This window comes from Lissotriton helveticus, chromosome 6 (genome assembly GCF_964261635.1).
Source record: "Lissotriton helveticus chromosome 6, aLisHel1.1, whole genome shotgun sequence".
Classification (NCBI taxonomy): domain Eukaryota; kingdom Metazoa; phylum Chordata; class Amphibia; order Caudata; family Salamandridae; genus Lissotriton; species Lissotriton helveticus.
The window spans coordinates 1636737338-1636759563 of NC_136067.1; the positions used below are offsets into that span (position 1 = coordinate 1636737338).

The 22226-nt window shown below is 48.0% G+C and overlaps 1 protein-coding gene across 2 annotated transcripts in view; it reads right to left on the reverse strand.

The window, feature by feature from the left end:
* PSME4 (proteasome activator subunit 4) overlaps positions 1-22226 on the reverse strand; it is a 1411622-nt gene that overhangs the window by 624847 nt on the left and 764549 nt on the right. For both annotated transcript variants that reach the window (XM_078649478.1, XM_078649477.1), the window contains one exon: positions 5651-5804. In XM_078649478.1, coding sequence (XP_078505604.1) covers positions 5651-5804 — 154 coding nt within the window. The remainder of the gene's footprint in view (positions 1-5650; positions 5805-22226) is intronic.

A 22226-nucleotide genomic window follows, 5' to 3' on the forward strand; every position in this document is an offset into this window, starting at 1 on the left:
TGCAAAAAAACGATGGATTTGGGCCCAGATCTTTTGACTGGGGGAGTGTGTGACATTGATCCACATTCAGTCCATCACTTGTTGTTTTTTGCAATTGCCGCCCTAAGTGCGCTGGGGATGCCCAGACGTGGGTCCCAGGCACTCCACACCACTTGGAGTCAAGCTAGCCGGGCTGAAGAGAGGTGTTACCTCGAAACCGGTCCGGTCCTCGGATGCTTGATTCCGGTCTGGGAAAGATATGGCTGTTGTAGTTCGGACTGGACTGTTCCCATGGGGCAACAGGGTCAGAGCTGATTTGCATAAAGCCATTATCTGACCCAGGGTGGTGTGGAGTGCAAAAAAACGATGGATTTGGGCCCAGATCTTTTGACTGGGGGAGTGTGTGACATTGATCCACATTCAGTCCATCACTTGTTGTTTTTTGCAATTGCCGCCCTAAGTGCGCTGGGGATGCCCAGACGTGGGTCCCAGGCACTCCACACCACTTGGAGTCAAGCTAGCCGGGCTGAAGAGAGGTGTTACCTCGAAACCGGTCCGGTCCTCGGATGCTTGATTCCGGTCTGGGAAAGATATGGCTGTTGTAGTTCGGACTGGACTGTTCCCATGGGGCAACAGGGTCAGAGCTGATTTGCATAAAGCCATTATCTGACCCAGGGTGGTGTGGAGTGCAAAAAAACGATGGATTTGGGCCCAGATCTTTTGACTGGGGGAGTGTGTGACATTGATCCACATTCAGTCCATCACTTGTTGTTTTTTGCAAATACTCCTCATCATCAACATCCTGAGGAGGTGTATGTTGTGGAGAATGAGGAGGAGAATTTTGAGGTGAAATGTTTAAAGGAAGAGCAGGTGAAGGAGATACCGGAGAAGAAGGGTGCATAGGAGATGTTGCAAAGTCCCTCTTCTCGATAGGCACTGGAGGTTTAGGTGCTGTATCTGACTAGCTCTTCCTGTGTTTTGTGGTGGAAACATGTCCTGTTTCTGGATCAATGTAGATCCTTTTTTGTAAAGGATCTGGTAGGAAAAGCTCCTCTTCTTGAGGCACAGCCTTCGGCGCCGATCTTTTCGGTTCTGAACCTGTTTGTTGCTTATCTTTAGCCTTAGAAGCTAATGTTGAGTCCTTTGGGATAGATTTTGGCACCGAAGGTATTGTCTTTGGAGCCGAAGCCTGTTTCGTGGACTTGGAAGGATCGGAAGCAGGCTTTGTTTGTTTCGGCATCAAGGGTATCGGCTTCGGAGTGGAAGCTGTTTTCGAGGGATCGGAAACAGGCTTCGTTGTTTTCAGAACCGCTTTGTCTCTCGGAGTCGACGGTTTCGGAGTATCTTTCGGAACCGGGACTTCTTTTTGTTTCGGTGCCAAGGGAGCAGGTGGTATCGGCACATGGAGTTTGCTCGGTATGGAGCTACTGGAAGGCTTCATTATTTTCTTCGGAGTCGGGCTCGATGCCGGGGCTTTGGAAGTGTTTTTTCGGTCTCGACTGGGCCCTGCAGGCAGAGTGTTGACCTTTGCCTTCAATTTTGGAGTTTGGGATGGGATAGGGGCAGTGGTACTCACACGTTGACCTGAAGGTATGGAGTCATCGGAGTCATCTGCCTCGGAATCTTCCTCCGGGACACATGGACCTTCTTCGAAGATATCCACTGGTTCCGGTGCTGATCTCTGCATGTCGCGTCGGTGGGCCCTCCGAATGGTCTTTTTCGATTGAAAGGATGCACAGGTTGTGCAGCTGGATTCGTCGTGGTCTGGCGATAAGCATAGGTTACAGACCTTGTGATGGTCACTGAGTGGAAATTTTGCTCCACACTCGGGGCATCTTTTGAATGGCGTCTTTTCCATGAGGTGTAGGCCTCACGGCGTGGGTAGGCCCACCCAACGGCCCGCGTGGATCTCCTATAAAAGTTGAGACACTTCATCAATAAGGGGAGAGAATGTGGCCTAACAGCTAGGGAGGTCGACCTCGGAGCTGAGGATCCGGGTTCGAGTCTCGGCAGGAACGCTCAACATTCTGTGATTCTGGGCAAATCACGTAATCTCCCCATGCCTGACAAAAAATGAATGTGTCCATCTGTAAAATAAGTGGTGCTCATGTAAAGCGCTCGGATACCTCCGGGTCTAGTTTGCGCTGTTAGACTTGGCAACATTCGTGTGAGTCTCCCTTTCAATTTCGCTGTTGCCTCCTATGTTTTTGCTGGTCTAGATGATTTGGGCACTTGGCCACTGCTGTTCAGTGCAAGTGCTCCCTTTTGAAAAAATTGGAGTATGGATTAGTGATTCCATGATTGGTTATTTGATTTACTTGTCAGACCCAGGTACAGTGCACCATGTGTGCCCAGGGCCTGTAAAAAATGAGGCTGGTGGGCTTGCAGCACTGATTGTTCCACCCACAGAAGAAGCTTGTAAAATGTGGCTCAGGCCTACCATTGCAGAGCCTGTGTGCAGTCTGGGACTGCCATGTCGACTTATCAAGTGCATCCACTTGCCAGCCCCTAAACCTTCCCTTTTCTACATGTTAGTCACCCCTAAGGTAGGCCCAAGGTACCCCTGTGGGCAGGATGCATTGTATGTGAATGGTAGGACATGCCCTGATGTGGGTGGCATGTCCTGACAGTGAAATATTGCCACATTTGTTTTTCACTATTGCAAGGCTATCTGTTCCCGTAGGCAAGAATGGGCAGTTTGCTTAAAACATCTTATAAACATAACTGACCCTAGGAACAAGATAGGAAAATAAAGTTTAGTATGCCTGAACTCCGAATGTTAAAGTGTGGGTGATTTTTACATTCAGTGTTTGAAAATACCACTTTTAGAAAGTAGGTATTTTCTTGCCTAACCATCCAGTGTGCCTCTGCTAGGTTTCTGTATTGCATGTCTTGCTTGTGGGTGACAGGGACTGGAAGAGGGCAGCGGCTCCGGCAGTCTGATGAGTCAGGGCTGGGCTGAATAGACCTGGGTTGAATTTAGAGTAGGAGGAGGAGATTTCCTTTCACCTGCCTGGGCCAGGTCTGCTTTCAACAATGCTGTCTCTACCGTGGAGAAGTGTGGCTCAATGGTTAGAGCGGCAGACCCTGATGCAGAAGTCTGGCCCGGGACCAGGGTTCAATTCCCGCCTCGGCGGGTCTTGGGCTCAATTTCCTCGGACCTGATCATTCTCGCCTCTGTGCCTATTCTCATCATGAGTCCCACTCTGCAACTCTGGACAATAGCTTGCTTAATCTCCACAATGGCCCCAACAACGCTAGGATGCCTGGCTTCACCATGGGGGTGCCCAAGAGTGGGCACCTCACAGGGAAAGGCCAGGAAGGGTTCCTCAGCGGTATTCGTACAAGCGCAGAGATGCCTCCGGGTAATCGTGCGCTATACAAGTGCGTAATTATCATTATCATTATCATTACCTCCTGCCAGAAAGCTGCACCAGAGAGGACAGAACTGGTTTTGGCTGGGTACAGACACTCTCTGCCTTCAGAGAACAAAGGATTTATGTGTATAACAAGTGGGACCCAGACCCCAGACTTTTAGATCACTTCTGGGAAATAAAGAGGGACCTTTGGCAAGGAGAAAAACCGGAGAAGCTGAGGAAGATTACTGCCCCTGTGCTGTTTGCTGTTTGGGGTTGGCCTGCAGTGGTTACTTGTTGCCAAGGAAAGGAGAAAAAGGACTTTGCTGTTTGCTTTGTCATCTTGAGGAAGCTTTCAAGGGCTTGAAACTGTTTTGCCTCCTGTTCTGAAGTTTCAGACTTCACCACCAGCTCCCCTGAATTTCCTTGCTGGGAACGTTCACGCATCGTCCAGATCGTCCCATTGCGCCAACATTTCGGCGCATCGCACCGGATCGTCGCCACGCATCGAGGCGCCATCTTGTCGCAGCGTCCCCGGAACGCCGTAACAAACAGACGGATCCCCTCCTCTCCAGTAAGGAACAGACGCATCGTCTCCCTGCGCTGCAGTAAGGAACAGTTGCATCACCTCCCCCGCAGCAAGGAACTGATGCATCACCTTCCCTGCGACCATTTTGTTTGTTTTGCGTAACGCATCTAAGGTACTTTGTGGGAAAAGTGTTGTATTTACAACTTGCATTGAACTGATATTTCTACCATTTAAGAGCCTTATTTTCGATACTGTATTGTGGATTTTTGCCCTTTGGTCTTGTTTAGATAAAGATTACTTATTTTTCTAAACTGGTGTGGTGTCCATTTGTCTTCACTGTGTTACTGTATGTGTTCACAAATGCTTTACACACTGCCTCTGAGATACGCCTGTCTGCTCATGCCAAACTACCAAGGGGGTGTGCAGGGGTTACTTTAGGAGTGTATCCCCTTTCCCTGACTAGAAGCAAGGGTCCCTATTTGTACAAAGGTGCAAACTATTGCCAACCAGAGACCCCCATTTCTAACACGCGCTATATAAAACTCCACAAAAGAATATATTCCCATAAGCTCTGCAAGAATTCAACACATTTAGCGAGTTGAGTTCAAGGATGTTTACAAAAACAATTCAGTACTGGTGTGTTGTGTTTTGAAATGTTGCGTCATTTCCTAAAGCAAAGTCACCATATGCTGTAGTTTTCTAGCGGAATCACCATATCTGTAGGCCAGAACAACACAGTATAAGGAAAGTCTTTCCTAAAAAGCAAAACAGGAAAGGGAAACAGGCTGCAATCTAGGTCTGAACCCTTCCTGCAGGAAAACCACTGAGCCACACCAGGATAAAAGTGAGCAAAGTCAACTGGCTGTTACCAAGCTGCACACAGTCCACTGGGCATCTTCAGAGTTTAGAATAAACAGAAACTGGCGGTGCACGCATTACAGTGCCAGAGATAACTCATGGTGTTCTTGCTTCCTGTTTGCATAGCAGTCCACATCAATGGGTATCTCTGTTTGCATTAGAAAAGGGTTCCAGAATATATTATCTGCAGAAATTTTAAAAAGCGAGAACCTGTAGAGGACTGCAAACAGAAAAGATGCAAAACTGCAAGGGATGTACTATCCAAGACATGCATTAGAAATGAGAAATATGTGAAAGACTTATCAGTCCTCGCATCCCATTTAACAATATAAGTAGCTTTCTTAAGAATCAAGCTTTTTAAAATTCACTAGTGAACAAGTTAAGACCCATAGCACAGTTGATGTTTTTTATGCTTCAGGCATTAACTAACATTAATGGTAAAGCAGATTCTCTAACACGCACCTCTCCTAACTTGCTGTATAAGGTAATTTAAAACAAAAAAACATGCAGCATGCCACAACAAATGCAAATACTTCAAATATTTATTTTGCCTGGAGAGATGCTCTTTTCCCCTGATAAAAAAAAACTTTAAGGTGCAGCTCCTTCTTGCAAGTTAAAATAAAGCCTTTCCTGCCTTTTAAAGGGGAGGTAGGGCTTTTAGTGATGATTACAAACTAAGAGAAAAGTATGCAACACACTTCCTTGTGAAAAGAAATGAATAGTATAAGGCTCTGCATTCAAATGGGAGGGGATCAGGAAGACACAAGGGGCTAAAGTTACAAAATACCAAGAGAAAACAGGAACCAGTCAGAAACCTGATAATTTAGGTCTCAATAATGTATCAAAAATTACTTTTCAGTATAATAGTGCTGAAACTGCATTTGATTTTTAAATTTCCTGGTTTAGATTAAATAAAACAGTCACTTACTTTGGCCAAGTGTAGTATCCCCAGTGAGTTTTTTCAACAAACAAGCACGCTTCCCAAGATTCTTTGGTAACTGGTAAACTCCCACTGTTATATTGCAGCCACTGATTATCAGGTCTGTCGCCAACCATAAAATTTAAAGGTTTTTCATGTCCACCTTTTATCAAAGATACAATCAGTTAACATATTATTTTTTAAAAAGACATCTATTTACCAACAAGAAAAATCAAGACTAGGAACAATTATACCGCAGTTATCGACTATACAACACACATTCCTGACATTCACATGTCATTCCATAAGGGACTAAACTCAATATCAAATATACTGCAATCTGATATGTACTAAACATAGTGCATGGCAGGATTGATTGTTTATTGGTATAATGAAACTTAAAGTGTACTTTATCAACTAAAACAATTTCTTCATTAGAAAGCAACGTAATGATGTTAATCTTGCTTCCATAACTTGACACAGAGGGAATCTACACACATTAATAAAAAAACAAAACACAAAGTTAGCAAACAGGCGCATTCACCATACTTTACCTATAGTGTATGATTCCAAAACAGTATCACATATGTCCTGTTCCGTAATCATTTTAATGACTCTTAATGACGGTGCAACTTATTTTAGGGAATTCCAAATAGATTGTACTATTCTGCACTCTCCTCTCCCACTTTTCCAGATGTACCCTCATACACTTTCCAAAATCCAATACATCCCAGTTGAGTTGACACCAGGGAAACTATTTCATCCAAAACTACAAGACCACGTTTACTGGTTGCAAGCGCCTTACCATACTAATATACAGTTTGTCATTATCCTGATTTATATTAAACTGCTCTGAGGGATACTATTCAGTCTTCAGTGCGATACATTTTTTAAAGAACCCATTTGGTATCCCAGATCTTGTTGAACACACATTGATTGTCTTAAGGGTGCAATTAAAGGCATTCCTCCAGAGCTTACTGAACCTAGCAGAAACTGGCCAAATCCTGTAACTAGTACTGCCTGTGGTCTCTGTGCACCATACTCACTGTGATGCCTGGGAGATTACTGGTCGTGAACCGCAGCCACTGTCACTAATACAAATGCTGCACACAATGAGGTCAGACAGAAAACTATTATTTAATTATTTTAAAATCAAAAGAAAACGAATTACGTTGGCATATAAGCCGCAACTTAAATAAGCAGCTTCATCACGAACATCTCTTTAGAAGAAATGGGAAACAGAGGTTGGAAGAGGATGCAATGACGATTAAAGGAAGGGGCTCTATTCTACCCGAAAAGTATCACACCAGATTAAAATACATACAATTCAACTTTTTGCACAGGGCGTAACTAAACTCAAGTAGGCTTAGCAACGCTTACTCTGGGGTGTCAGGCATGTGTCCATGCTATCATGTAGCATCAGCAGGTCTCGTACACGTGTTGATCTTCATACCCATATCGCAACTACAGGTAGAAGCAGCATATAAGACATCAACGGATAGACCAAGTGGCTGGAAAAAGCATTCTAAAAAGAGCAGAGGTGGATCCAAATTCCTAAATCTCACTCAAATAATTGCTCGCAGAACCATAACATTGGCATTGAAGGCTCCCACTCTTCCATCCAAACCAGATAGCTCAAAGCCATTCAAACTGGGCTGAGGCAGAATGTACCTCTGAAATGTTTATCGCTTCTCTATCTCTCTCGCTCCTAGTGAGATTCTAGAATGGTTTTAGGGCACCCAATTTCTGAATGTCATTTAGAACTGCTTGTTCAAATGTAGGAATCTCATTGGGTAAGGCCCCCGAAGAGGAAATTAATATTGAGAGATTTATTAGGCTTGAAACCATGGTGTCCTCTTCCATAGGGTTATCCTTAAAAAAAGCTCGGCGCCTGCTGGTACAGAAAAAAAAAAAATAGCTCACAGTTTAGTCCGAAAGGATCCTCCTCGGGTGGGAACATAACCTATACCTTTATTGACAACCTTCTTCTCACCCTCCGTTACCTCTCTCTTGGATAGGTTTACAACAAGTGAACTTCTTGAGCTTCTTCCCCTGGCTTTGTTTTATCATCTAGGACTCCTCAAAATTCCCCTTGATAAGATGTCTACTTCCTCTTCCCCTGCCCCTGCCCCTGCCTAAGAAAGATGAGGCAAATGCTGCCATGGTGTGAGAGGAGGAAAAAGGCAACTGTGTTGCCACATTGGTTGATGTTGCTGAACAGGGAAGGGACCCATATGGTAGTTGTAAAATTTTGAGGGCATCTAAATTCGTCATCACTGCTCCATTCATCTGAGCTGAAGGTTCTGCTAACAGCTTTGCCCTTCTCTATTTTTTCAGCCATTTCCTCATGGGTACACCCTGGGGCAACCTGCTGTTCCTGGTGGGATAGGAGCATTTTTATTCGCTGTGCTCCGTTTTGGTCTCAAAACCCTGTGGTGTTCATAAAAGCGATGGTGGTGGTAGCAGTGCACCTTTGGAGGTCAGGGATACCAATCTTTCAATACCTCAATGACTGGCTGCTGAAGCTGGGCTTACCACATGCAGTTGTCAAACACTCATTGACTACGGCGAACCTCCTAACATCTTTGGCATTACTATCAACATGCCGAAGTCACACCTCACTACTTTTCGGACGCTCCCCTTCATCAGAGCCATTCTAGTCACAGTTTGGCTTTGTGCATTTCATCCAGGAAATAGAATCCAGGACATTCAAGACATAATACGGAGCTTTCAACCTCGTCCTGGATTTCAGTGAGGTCGACTGAGGCTGCTGGGACTGATGGCATCCTGCTGGTAGAACACGCCAGGTGGCATATGCAGGCTCCGCAGGAGGATCTGACATCACAGTGTGCCCAACATAAAAGGAAACCTCTCCAACCACGTTGAGATATTGGAGGAGTCTGCAAAAGACCTGCATTGGTGGTTACAGTACAGTGATTGAGTCAGCAGCAGGCCCCTCCCCATTCCCTACCCAGAGCTGACAGTGGTGATTAATGTGTCACTTCCGGATTTGGGTGGCGATCTCGGAAAGGTGGAGATTAGAGGCCTCTGGTCCCTGGTGGAGTCTTGGCTCCACATTAACCTTCCGAGCGGTGGGCCATCCGCTTGATATTGAAGAACAAGCTACTTACCTTCGGTAAAGCATTATCTGGTAGAGACTATCTAGCTGCAGATTCCGTACCTTTGAAATTCCCAGGCATCAGGCTGGATCCGGAAACATTTACTGAGCAATACCCCTTGCGCGCGACGTCGGGTGGCTCCATTCGGCACCACATGACGGCGTCGGTTATGACGTTGCAGTGCCTATGAAGGCGCCACCCAGGCGCCCGGACGTCAGTAATTTTCATTTTTTCCACGCCAAAAGCACAGAGCCACGAAGTAACTGACGTAGTTGTGTGTGAAACTAGGGTCCTGAAAGGGGGAAAACAACCCTAGTCCTACAATATCGGTCAGCAAAGCGAGGAGGCCTGGGTGGGGCTGTAAGGAATCTGGAGCTGGATAGATTCTGTACCAGATAATGGTCAAATGTTCGGCGCATGACTTCGTAAAACTCTAATCCGAGCGGCAGTCGCTTCGGCTTCTAGAAAGGGTGCGGAGTCGACTCAAGGTCTGCGGAACCGTGCCTAGAGCGTCGGTGTTCCTTACTTCTCTCAACGACGGATGCCAGTTGAGGTGAAGACGAAGTACGCTTGGAATTCTTCTTCTTCTTATGCCTCATCCCCTAGTGTCCAGAGGACCTTGAATAAGAGGAAGAGGACTTAGGGTTCCGGGGGCGGTACCACGACCTCCTCTTCTTTGATCGGCACCATGACCTCCTTGGAGCCTCGCTGGACGGTGTCGACTGCTGGGCCACAAGTAACTTCATCGCCCGCTCCCTCAAGGCCATGGCTGACAGTCCGAACACGGCTTTGTATCGTGGTCACGCTCAAAACACCAAAGACACACAAGGTGGGGATTGGTGACCGACATCATGCGGGAACAAATCCCGCAAGGCTTGAAACCTATCTTCCTCAAAGATATCCCTCGCACACAAAGTCGGAAAAAATCCAAACCAAAATTTCGACTGCAGTCGTGAAAAAGCCTGCCACTAAGTGGCTGAGGGGTAGACCTGGATCGGCGTTTAACTGGAGCGGAAAGAAAAGAACTGATGTCCGTACACCTGGATTGCGCCTATATAGGTACTGAGACGTCATAACAGACACCGACGATGCCGACATCACGCGGAGCCGAATTAAGCCACCCAACGTCGCGCGCAAGGGGTACTGCTCAGCAAACGTTTCTGGATCCAGTCGGATGCCTGGGAAATTCAAAGGTAAGGAATCTGCAGCCAGATGTCTCTATCAGATAGACTTCCTTCCATCCATCCATCAAGGGAAGGCTGGTTCAGGTGCTCATGCACTATTCTGCTACAATGAAGTACAGCAACAAACAGGGTGGGGCGGGGGGGACACAGACCCTATGCTAGGAGGCCTTGAAGGCCTGGGAATGGCTGGACTAAGGAATTTTCCTGTTGGTGAACCATCAGACAGGCTTGCTGAATATCAAGATGGACAAACTCAACTGTCTATGCCTTGTGGATCACGAGTGTCAGTTACACCCGGAGGTGGCGCAAAGTTGCTTCCGCGAATGGGGATAACTTTGGTTTGATCTATTTGCCACCACAGAGAATGCGCAATGTCAGCACTTCTGCACGCAGGACTTTCCAAGGCATCTCTCGCTCAGAGACATGCTCTGCCTTGAGTGGAATTCTTGTGTGCCTTTCTGCCAATACCACTCCTGCCCAGAGTTATCAAGAAGGTTAGGGCTGACCAGACCCCAGTCATCCTAGTGGTTCCAGATTGGGCCTGGAGAGTATGATATCCAGAAATCCCGATCCTCCGATCAGGCTGCCCCTCTCGGAGGATCTGCTGTTGCAGCAGCAAGGTAGGTTTCAGCACCTATGCCTTTGCAATCTCTATCTTCATGAGATTGAGTGGCAACAGCTGACAACATTTGACTTTCCTCCAGAGGTGGTTGATGTCCTCTTAGCAACCAGGCATCCCTTGACTAAAAGCTCAGTCATTACAAAACATCTGTGGCTTGGTGTGGCACTCAGCAGATAGATTCCATCCACGCAAGGTTATCAGATGTTTTGTTATTTCTTTTGCCACTAGCCTAGCAAGGCTTTATCCGGGCACAGGTAAAGAGTACATTTAGGCTGTTTTGCAGTTTCCGGGAGAGCCCTCTTTTTTTTAGTTTCCAGTTGTGAGTAACATTTGTTTCTTCCCTCTCCCTTTGTCATGTCATAGTAGCTCCCTAACTTGGTCCTTGCACTTCAAACTGTTTCATAGCTGCTCCTTGGGAATGATCACCCTCAATACAGTGTTCCTCATCGCCATAACATCAGTGTGGCATGTGAGTGAGCTTCAAGCTCTGTATCAACCTATTGTACACAACCTTCTTCCCAGACAAGCTGGTTGTGTGGACACAGCATCTTTCTTCCTCAAGTTGTGGTGCCACACCCCATCGGTCAAAACATCACCTTGCCACAGTTTTATGCTCCACATCACGCCTCTAATGAGGACGGACCCATTCTTTTTGGCCCCTAAGAGAGCTCTGAGCTTTTAAATAGATCATTCCAAAAGAACACAGGGTGAACAATAAGCTCTTTGTGGGTTTCTCATTAGTGAAAAAGTCAAGGATGACCCTTCCGCTGGTTCGTGCTCTGCATTTAAGATCTGCTACATACTGGCCAAAAAGCAGCCTAAGGAAGGACTGCATGCTCATTGTACCAGAGCCATAGCTGCTACTGCTGAGTTAGAGCACAGAGTCCCTGTCCTGGGCATTTGCCAGGCAGCTATGAGGGAGTCCCTCCATACTTTCAAAAATAATTATTGTCTGGATAGTCAGATTTGCCAGGAGGGGCAATTGCTCACTTGGTCCTGTAGGACCTTCTAGTTTGACTTCACCTCCAAATAGGTACTGCTTTGGTAGCTATTCAAAAGGTGAAGTGTAGTTAGAAGTCTCATTCAGAAAAACAAGCTACCTTCAGTAAAACTCTTTTTGGTAGAGATTTTCTAGCCGCAGATCCCTCACCAACCCTCCATTACTTCCCATTCTGTGATTGAACTCTATCCATTAATAAGATCCCAAGTCTTGTAAACTACACACTGGCCACATCAAATCACTTTTGCGGCTCTCAGTCCCCTGGGGTGCAGTCCCTCAAGAAAGCAACTGGTATCAGCATGCAGAAGTGGTGGCTATATATGCCCCACACGTCATTTTCGGAGTGGAATGGCGTCAGTGAGGAGCCGTACAGGACCATTTACCGGCACACAGGTACTGCTGAACAGTTTCTGAAACCAGTCTGAAGCCTGGGGAATACTCAAAAGTTTAGGAACCTGCAGCTAGATAAAGTCTCTACCAGAAAACTATCACCGAAGATAAGTAAATAGTTTTTTTTCTTTTTACCCCTGCAACTTCTAGATCTCAAATAGGACTGTGACCAAAACTGCGACTTGGATGGTCTTATTGCTGAGTATTCCTGTGCTTGGCAATGCGGAGTTTTGCTTAGCTGTCTTGTACTGCCTTTAGGTTTATCGGCATGCAGCCACTGCAAGCCACAGAGTTGTGGCTCGACCCAAGGCACCACAGGAAAATCTTATGAGGATGTGTCACAGACATTTGTTAGAGGGCTTAAAGCATATCCATATCCGTTTCGGAGGAGACAAATCCATTGCAGACTGAAAAAGAACTGTAACTGAGGTAAGGTCACAAAAAGAGATGAGGGGAAACTCCAGATTTGTGTCTGGAGGTGCGGAAATAAAGAAATGATGTCAGCTTGCAGGGATGGTGCCTATATAAGCCTGCATGTGATTTCCAGACCAGAAAAGAATCAGTGTGAAGCTCCATTCCAGCCACTTACCGGCACACAGAAGAACTCCTAAAATGTTTGTCAATCCAGGCTGACTTCTGGGTAAGATTTAAAAGGTAAGGAATCTGGAGCTATAATTTTCTATCAGAAATCTGCTTGTGACCCAGGGGCTATACCTCCATCTTTGCCTCAAGGTGATTAAACTGAGATCCCACCCATTTCCACAGCATGCATCGCCACGGCAATGGCTAAGTTGCAGATATATGTGAAATAGGGACTTGTGTAACTGGAATTTGTCGCTAAGTTGCTGAAAGGATTTTATATGGTCTGAATCCCAGACACAGAAAAGGGATCCTTGTGACCTACGGAAATGCACGGGGAGAAGAGGGGAGCCCCTCCATATAATAGGGCCACCAGCCCTTGTCACATCAGGGTATCCAGCTCCAGCCTAAATTCTGAATCACTGCGATCAACAAAGAACCAGTCTTCAACTGGAATTAGTTTGGCTACCCTGTAATATGATTTGAGATCAAGGACCATGAGGCCACCCTTTTACATGGACTGGGTACACTTCTTATTGAAACCCTGGGGGTATTATGCCCATAGGTATTTGTGAAGTGGCTACTCTAAGGGTAGAAAGAGAGATCTACTGCACAGAGGACCAGATATGGGAATTGACGTGGACTTGGGCCAAATAACCTTTAGCCCGGGGGGTTCTCAGTGTATATGCAGCTTCTCCTTTTATTCTTGAATTGAGGTTTGCGATGTGCGAGGAAAATATGTACATCATCGGGATACAACTCAATTGCTATCCACCATTGTTAGAGCAACAAAATCCTGTTTGCTGGGTGTCTCGATGCTTCCATTCCTCAAAGGGCTTCTAAGTCAGGGTGGAGAGGAAACAGGGGGCAGCCCTGCTGGGTGCCGGGCCCATCTGAGAACAGCAATGACAGTACACCATTCACCCAGATCTGTGCATCCGTGTTGTTGTATAAAGGTCTGATGTAGGTGAGAAAGCGCAGCCCTATGTTCTTCCTCTCCAAGACTTGGAACAGAAGAACAAGTTACTTACCTTCGGTAACGCTTTTTCTGGTGGATACAGTATCTGCCTGTGGATTCCTCACCTTGTGAATATCGCCCTGCGTCAGCAACATTCGGAAATTATTTTTGTAGCTTCGCGCCGACGTGGACGACGTCACAGAAGCACGGCATTGCGTGCGGCTCCGCTGAAGTCACCGACTCCATAATAGGTCCACGTCGGCGTGATGACATCAGTTTCGCCCTTTTTTCCGTGCCTTCGAGGCACACGGACGGACCGATCACAGTAGAAATATATACACAGTATACACAGTACACAATAGTCAAGATAACACACATAGTGTGAAGACAATGAAGTTAATCAAGTAGAATAACACACTACTTTGGAAAGCAACACATATGCATTAAAAAATTGCCAATAACTTAGGTATAGAAGAGTGGACAACGGGGAGGCGGGTGGGCCAGTGAGGAATCCACAGGCAGATACTGTATCCACCAGAAAAAGCTTTGCCGAAGGTAAGTAACTTGTTCTTCTGATGGATACATCTGCCAGTGGATTCCTCAACTTGTGAATAGAGTCCCACAGCAGTCCCCACTCCCGGAGGAGGGTGTCCACTCTCCTAAACCAGAAAATCCTGGAGGATAGAACGCGCAAAGTGGCCGTCCCTCCTCACTTCGGAATCCAAGCACTAATGCTTTGCAAAAGTGTGGCGGGAGGCCCAAGTCGCCGCTCTACAAATGTCCTCTACAGGTACACCCCTAGAAAAAGCAGATGTAGCAGACCTTGCTCTAGTGGAATGAGCTCTTAAACCTTCAGGAGGTTCCTTACCCGCCAGAGAGTAGCAAATCTTGATACACAAGACAATCCATCTTGACAGAGTGCGCTTGAGCACCGCCTTGCCTCTTCTGTCTCCAACAAAACCAACAAAGAGCTGGTCATCCACTCTGAAGTCTCTGGTCCTGTCCAGGTAGAAGCTCACCGCCCTCTTCGAGTCCAAGCGGTGAAGTCTCTCCTCCACCTTGGAAAGGTGAGGGGGAGGATAAAAGGTAGGGAGGGTAATAGACTGTCCTAGATGGAAGGGAGTTACCACCTTAGGCAGAAAAGCAGCCCTGGTCCAGAGAACCATTCGTTCAGCATGAATGGTCAAGAATGGGGGCTTAGAACTAAGAGCTTGAAGCTCACTTACCCTCCTTGCCGAGGTAATTGCAACCAGGAAGACCGTTTTAAAATACAACAGTCTCAGAGGACACTTGTGTAAAGGTTCAAAGGGTGAACCCATCAAGAAAGTAAGTACAAGGTTCAAGTCCCATTGAGGCACAATAAAGGGAGTAGGAGGAAATGTATTCGTAAGGCCTTTTGGAAACCTCAAGACAACAGGAGATTTAAATAAAGACGACTGATCCGGCAAACAGAGAAATGCCGACAATGCCGATAAATAACCTTTGACTGTAGCTACAGCAAACCCTTGCTGAGCCAGAGAAAGCGCAAACTGAAGTATGTCAGATAAACGAGCCCTCAAAGGATCAATGCTTTTCTCTCCACACCAAGAAACAAACTTAGACCACCTATAATAGTAAATAGACTTGGTGGAGTCACGCCTGGCCGATAAAATGACATCCACCACATCATGTGGGAGAGAAAAGGAATTCAGGTTGCCCCGTTCAATCTCCAGGCATGAAGGTGTAAGGTCTGGAGGTGGGGGTGTAGAACCTGCCCCTCCATCTGAGAGAGGAGATCTGCCATGAAAGGGAGACGGAGCGGCGGGCACGAGGAGAGGTGGAGAAGATCTGCGTACCACACCCTTCTTGGCCAATCCGGCGCGATCAATATAACTTGGGCCAGGTCTTGGCGAATCTTCCTCAGAACCCGAGGAATCAAGGGTATGGGAGGAAACGCGTCAAGAAGTTGCGAGTACCAACTCATCTGAAACGCGTCCCCCAAGGCTCCCTGCATCGGAAACTGGAGGCTGCAGAATGACGGGCAGTGAGCATTCTCGTGAGTGGCAAACAGGTCCACCTGAGGCGTTCCCCACGTCCGAAAGACATGACGAACTACCTCCGGATGGAGCCTCCACTCGTGGTCGGCAGAGAACTGCCGACTGAGACTGTCCGCACGTATGTTCAGAACCCCGGCCAGATGATTTGCCATCAGACAAATCTGATGGTCCTGAACCCAGGACCAGAGACGCAGAGCCTCTCTGCAAAGACAATGCAAACCTACTCCTCCCTGCTTGTTGATATACCACATCGCGGTCGTATTGTCCGTCAGGACTTGAACTGACCGACCGCGAAGGGAAGGGAGGAAGGCCTTGAGCGCTAAACGTATGGCCCGCAACTCTAGAAGGTTGATGTGAAGCAACCTTTCCACTGGAGACCAAAGACCTTTGACCTCCAGATCCTCCAGATGAGCACCCCACCCTAGAGTGGATGCATCCGTTATCACTGTGGCCACCGATGGAGGTAGTTGAAAAGGCTTCCCTTGTGACAGATTGCCTTCCACGCTCCACCAAGACAGATCCGCCGCAGCTTCTCTGGAGATCCTGACTGACTCTCTGAGATCTCCGCTGTGCTGATACCACTGCCTGCGGAGGCACCACTGGAGTGCCCTCATATGCCAGCATGCATGGTTGACCAACAGAATGCAAGAAGCCATCAGACCGAGCAGACGTAGAACCTTCAAGACTGGAACGACCGCTCCGTTGAAAAATAAAGGAATCATTTCCTGTATGTCGCGAATCCTTTGAGGAGGAGAGAATGCACGAAACACAGCAGTGTCCAGTACCACACCTATGAACAGGTTGCGCTGCGAGGGCACCAGGTGAGATTTGGGTACATTTATCGAAAAACCCAACCTGTGCAACAACTGAGTTGTCTCTTGCAGATGATGGAGCACTATCTCAGGAGATTCTGCTTTGATCAGCCAATCGTCCAGATACGGGAATACCGGTACCCCCGATCTTCTGAGATGCGCAGCCACCACAGCCATCACCTTGGTGAAGACTCGAGGCGCAGTAGTAAGACCAAACGGAAGGACCGCAAACCGGTAGTGTTGCGACCCAACCGTGAAACGGAGCTACTTCTTGTGCGACTTCAGGATGGGAATATGAAAATACGCATCCTGTAAATCGATCAACACCATCCAGTCTTCTTCCAGCAGCGCTTGAAGAACCTGTGCAAGGGTAAGCATCTTGAACTTCTCCTGCTTCAGGTAAAGATTCAAGACCCTGAGATCCAAGATTGGACGAAGTCTGCCATCCTTCTTGGGGATCAGAAAATACCGGGAGTAGCACCCCTGACCCCTTTCCTGCTCTGGAACCACCTCTATCGCACACTTTCTGAACAGAGCCAGGACTTCTTGCAGGAGAAGCAAGTGGTCCTGGGGACAATAACCCTGGCAAGGTGGGTAATTTGGGGGAAATTCCCGAAAGGGAAGAGCATACCCATTCTCCACGAGACTGAGAACCCAAAGATCTGATGTAATCAATTTCCAATCTCGTAGGAAATGGGTAAGCCGCCCCCTACTGGGCCCACATGATCCGGAATGGCGGATCTAGGGCTGCTTTGCTGTGGTGGCAGGGGGCTGGGAAGGAGAAGGAGGCTTGACGACCTCTAGGACGAGCTCTCTGTCTGCCCCTGTACGACTTGTACAGCGTATTTTGCTGCTGCTGTGGCTGCTGCTGAGATGGTTTGTAGGATCGAAAGGAAGATCTGCCAAATCCTCTAAAACGCCTTCCAGGAGTACCCCTGGTCTGAAGACCTAAAGATTTTGCTGTAGCCCTGCTGTCTTTAAAACTTTCTAAAGCAGCGTCAGCCTTCTTGCCAAACAATCCTGACCCATCAAAGGGCAAATCCATCAAGGCAGAGTGAACATCTGCAGAGAATTCCGATGACTTTAACCATGCACCTCTCCTAGTGGCCACAGAAGAGCCCATGACTCTCGCCACCGAATCAGCCGTGTCCAGCCCACTCTGAATTACTTGCCTTGCAGCAGCCTGAGTATCCGAAATTACTTCCTGAAAGTCTTTTCTATCTCCTTCAGGAATTTTTGGCACTAATTGTTTCACGGAATCCATCAAAGCATGGATGTACCGTCCCATCAGGCAAGTTGCATTAGTAGATTTTAAAGCCATGCTGGCTGAGAAGACCTTCTTTGCCGCCTGATCTTGCTTTCTCGACTCTTTCCGCAGGAACCTGCGGAAAAGCACCCGCAGACTTCTTTGAGCAGGCAGCCTGCACAACCAAACTCTCAGGCAGAGGGTGTGTAGACAAAAAGTCTGGGTCATTAGGCGCCACCCTATATCTCCTCGCAACCGCCCTAGACACGTCAGGAGCCGTCAGAGGTTTCTTCCACACTTCATAAATAGGTTCTGCCAAAGCTTCATTGAATGGAAGCATTGGCTCAATTACAGAGGAAGGTGAATGAAGGACCTCTGTAAGAAGATTTGACTTATATTCAGCGGTAGGCAGATTAATATTCAGCAAGTCCGCCGCCTTCTTTATAACGACATGGTAAGGAGTCACATCCCTAGAGGGTACATCAGAGACAGAAGCCAAATCCCATTCAGGAGACAGTTCTAGGCCACTAGCCTCCCTCAGATCATCAAAAGGATCCTCTGTATCCTGTAGCTCACCTTCCTCCAAGCCTTCATCCCGATACCTCTCCTCCTCCATAAGCCTCTGGGCCTCACGGCTCGACCTTTCCTTCATAAATGAAGCCGACGGATCCATGAACGACTCCGCCGGTGTTGGTGCCGGCGTCGAAACCGAAGTCGGACGAGGCATCTTAACCCGAGGTCGAACCGGATTCAGCATCGGAGTCGAGGGTATCGGCGTCGATGGATTCGTCGTCGACGGCTTCGGCGTCGAAGGCTTCGTCGGCGCCGGAAAATGCCAATGCGGTGCTGGAGCCGGCATGAATGGCATAAAGGGCGCAGGAGCATAAGCCTGGGGAACACCCAGGCTAAACGCCAAAGGACACGTGGGACCAACTGGTGCACCAGAGAGGTACATTGCCCTGGAGTAAACGCCAAACATGGCATTCAGGAACTGCGTTGGATCCTGACCTGGAGTCGGAAAGGCTGGATAAGCGCCCCCGGGTTGCTCTCGAGGGAGCGAAGTCGTCACGACGTCGACCTCCTCTTCAGGCTGATGCACCGGGGTCGACGAACCCGCAGGCAACGGAACACGCAGGCAACGGAACTTCGCCTTCACCAACTTCCTCCACCTCACCTTCATCCTCCTGACCAGAAGGATTGGACGGAACCGGAGATGGATTCACTATTTGCTTCGGTGACTCAGGCGAATCAGCACGCAAAGCCCCACCCTCGGAGTCCTGAGCTTCCGAAGCCAAAGCCACCTCCTTCCAAAGCAGCTTAACCTGCGACTTCGGCCTCAAACTCGAGTCCTTCTCAGAATGATGTCTGGACTCATGGCTCCTCTTCTTGTGCTTCTTCTTCGAAGACCTCGAAGCATGAGCAGAAGACGACTCCGAGCGTGACCTCGAACGAGACCTCGACCTCGAACGCCGAGTTCGCGACTTCTTTTCTTTCTTACTTTTCAATTTTGCCACGAGGAGCTTCGTCTCCCTTTCTCGAAGGGCCTTCGGAGTCATCTTCTTACAAGACGGGCAATCCTCGACGTCATGGTCGGAGCTCAGACACCAGACGCAGCACTCATGCGGGTCAGTGATTGACATTGTCTTGCCACATTTCCCGCAAGCATTAAATCCGGTCTTCTTCGACGACATCTCGACAGAAGACAATGGAGCACAGAGAAAAACCACAAAGTAACAAAGTTACTGCACAGCTACAGACGATCCCTTGAAAACCGTTAGTGTCGACGACGCTGAAAAAAGGGAACTGATGTCATCACGCCGGCGTGGGCCTATTATGGTGTCGGTGACGTCAGCGGAGTCGCGCGTGATGCCGTGCCTCTATGACGTCGTCCACGTCGGCGCGAAGCTACAAAAAGAATTTCCGAATGTTGCTGACGCAAAGGGATATTCACAAGGTGAGGAATCCACCAGCAGATGTATCTATCAGAAACAAAGTTACTACGGAGAGTCCCAAAGAAACCGTTGGAGTCGACGGCGTGGGAAAAAAAGGACCTGACGCCATCACGCCGATGAGGCCCTATTATGGATCCAGTGACTTCAGCGGGGTCGCGAGCGGAGTCGTACCCTCTGTGACGTCGTCCATGACCTCGACGGCGTGGAGAGCTACAAAAAACTCCGAATGGCTGCTGCGCAGGGGATATTCACAAGGTGAGGAATCCACTGGCAGATGTATCCATCAGAAACAAAGGCCATCCTGGGCAGCTGCCATGCCTCCACTCCCAGGATAGGCTGGATCCATGAAAGGGGGAAGCTTCAAAGGCCTGCTGCCATTAGAAGCTGTCCCTGCCTTTTGCTGCCCCCAGCAACTGTCTCCCACCGGCTCTGGCCCCCACTTTGGGCGGGAGAATCGGCGGGAAAACCAAGCTAGGAAGAACGGTGTGCCCACCTGTGCCAACCCCACCCCTCAGGTGGGGGAGGCGAGGTGAAGCACACATCTCTGTCCTCTCAATCTTGAAGATGGGGGGATTCAGTCAATTAGGGAGAGGCTCATGCCAACTCAAACTGGAGGGTGGCATAATAGGGGGTGTACCCACCCCAAGGAAGGGACACATTAGTCCCAACCTGCACACCTGTTTAACACCCCTAAATTTAGTATTTATGGGGCAACTCTGAACCTTGCCTCCTCAGATTCGAGGAAGAAAGAAAAAGGACCGAAGAGCTATGCTGACCCAGGAATAAAAGAGGACACCAACTGCTTTGGCCCCAGCCTACTGCCTGTCCCGTATACGGCCTGCCTACAGCAAGAACCCCGGTGAGTCCAGCTGCCAGCAACCGCTAGAGCCTGGAGGACCTGCCCTGCATCCCTCGTCTCCAGTGAGCACCGGATTTGCTCAAGCAAAGACTACACCACAGGATCTGGATTCCGGTGACACCGCAACTCCGCACCACTCTGCACCCAATGCCCACGTTCAATTGGCCCAACACCACAGGTAGATCTCCCCAGCGATTCTGACCTGGAATCTGGCAATCCCCAAACTCTCCGTGCTTCAAGACAATGCTTGCAGCCTCAACCTGAAGGTTTTCCCCGGACCAGGACCGGAGCTGGTAAGAAAACCTGATGCCATAAGACACCCCTGCACCTGACACCCCACAGCTGTGAGTGGCCCAGCCGACGGTGTCCAGGCATCCCCCAAGGTCCCAACTTACCTCTCCAGCCAGTAGTCGCCTTCAGGAAGTCTCCCTGCCCGAGCCTTTAGCAAAATTGAAAAACCAAAGGTCTCCATTGAAAAGCACAGGGTCTCTCACATTGACAAGCACAGGGTCACCCACACCACGTTGCACCCGACCACCCCTGTGCTGCTACCTTAGCCCCAGGCGCTTGGCTTCCACACCTGAGTGGACTGTTCGTCAGCAGTCCCTAATCAAAGGCCCCCTTAATCCCACTGGCTAACATTGGGCCCCTGCACTCTGCACCCGGCTGCCCCAGTGCCACTGGTGGTGCAACTAGATTGCCCATCTGGACCTTGTGGAACCTTGGTCCTAAACCCCAATACTCTCACTTGTAAGTTGTGTACTTACCTGAGAAACCGCTAACACTTTTCTCTCCTCGGAACCCATGTTAAGAGATTTTGGGCCTAAAAAGTACTGTGTTGAACTGATGTTTGTATGGAGAAAAGAGAACTAAACAGCAAATGTATAGAAAGTCTTATGTTGTATTGTGAGATCCTAAGGTGTGGTATCTAGGTATACCACCCCCAGTATTCAAAGTATCCAAAAGTAACTAAAAGGTAATTACTGTGTAATTTAAACTGTTTCCAAAGCATATACACCCCTGTAAGAATTGCAACTTCAATTACAACTGCATTTCCTTGAAAGGTCTTGCATTTGAGAGTATATTTTACTTACCTGTGGCAATTCCTAATTGGTTCGAAAATATAAAATTAAGTATACCTTCTTTAGGTCTCGCGCCATGTGGTGCACTGCGCAGCAGTGCTCGCGCAGCGTGAGGCATTTTGAAGCTGTCAAACGGGGAATGTGAGCTCACTTAGGAAACGCACACACTCGTGCGTGTGCGTTTCCTTTTGAGCTCCCCCATTGGCCTTTGCTTGCGTCTTATTCTAAAAGACTGCACGCAATTGGCCCGAGGCGTGCGCATAGCTCCTTCCATGGCCTATTGGTGTCTATTACGCGCACCAAGCACGTAATAGACACCAATAGGCCGTGGGAGGAGCAATGATCGTGCCCAGACACAGGCGTGACACGTTTGCCACTTGTTTTTTCTTTACTTTTGGTATAATCGCTGCACCCGAGCTTTACTTATAACAATAAAAGTAAAGCGCAGGTGCCGCGATTATACCAAAGGTAAAGAAATAGATTTTGTTTTCTATTTCTTTACTTTTGGTATAATCGAGGCACCCACGCTTTATTTATAATGTTATAAGTAAAACGCTGGTGCCGTGATTATACCAAAAGTAAAGTAATAGAAAATAACATCCATTTCTTTACTTTTGGTATAATCGCGGCACCCGCGCTTTACTTATAACATTAAAAGTAAAGCGCGGGTGCCGCGATTATACCAAAAGCCAAGGAATAGAAAAAAAACATCTATTTCTTTACTTTTGGTATAATCGCGCACCGGT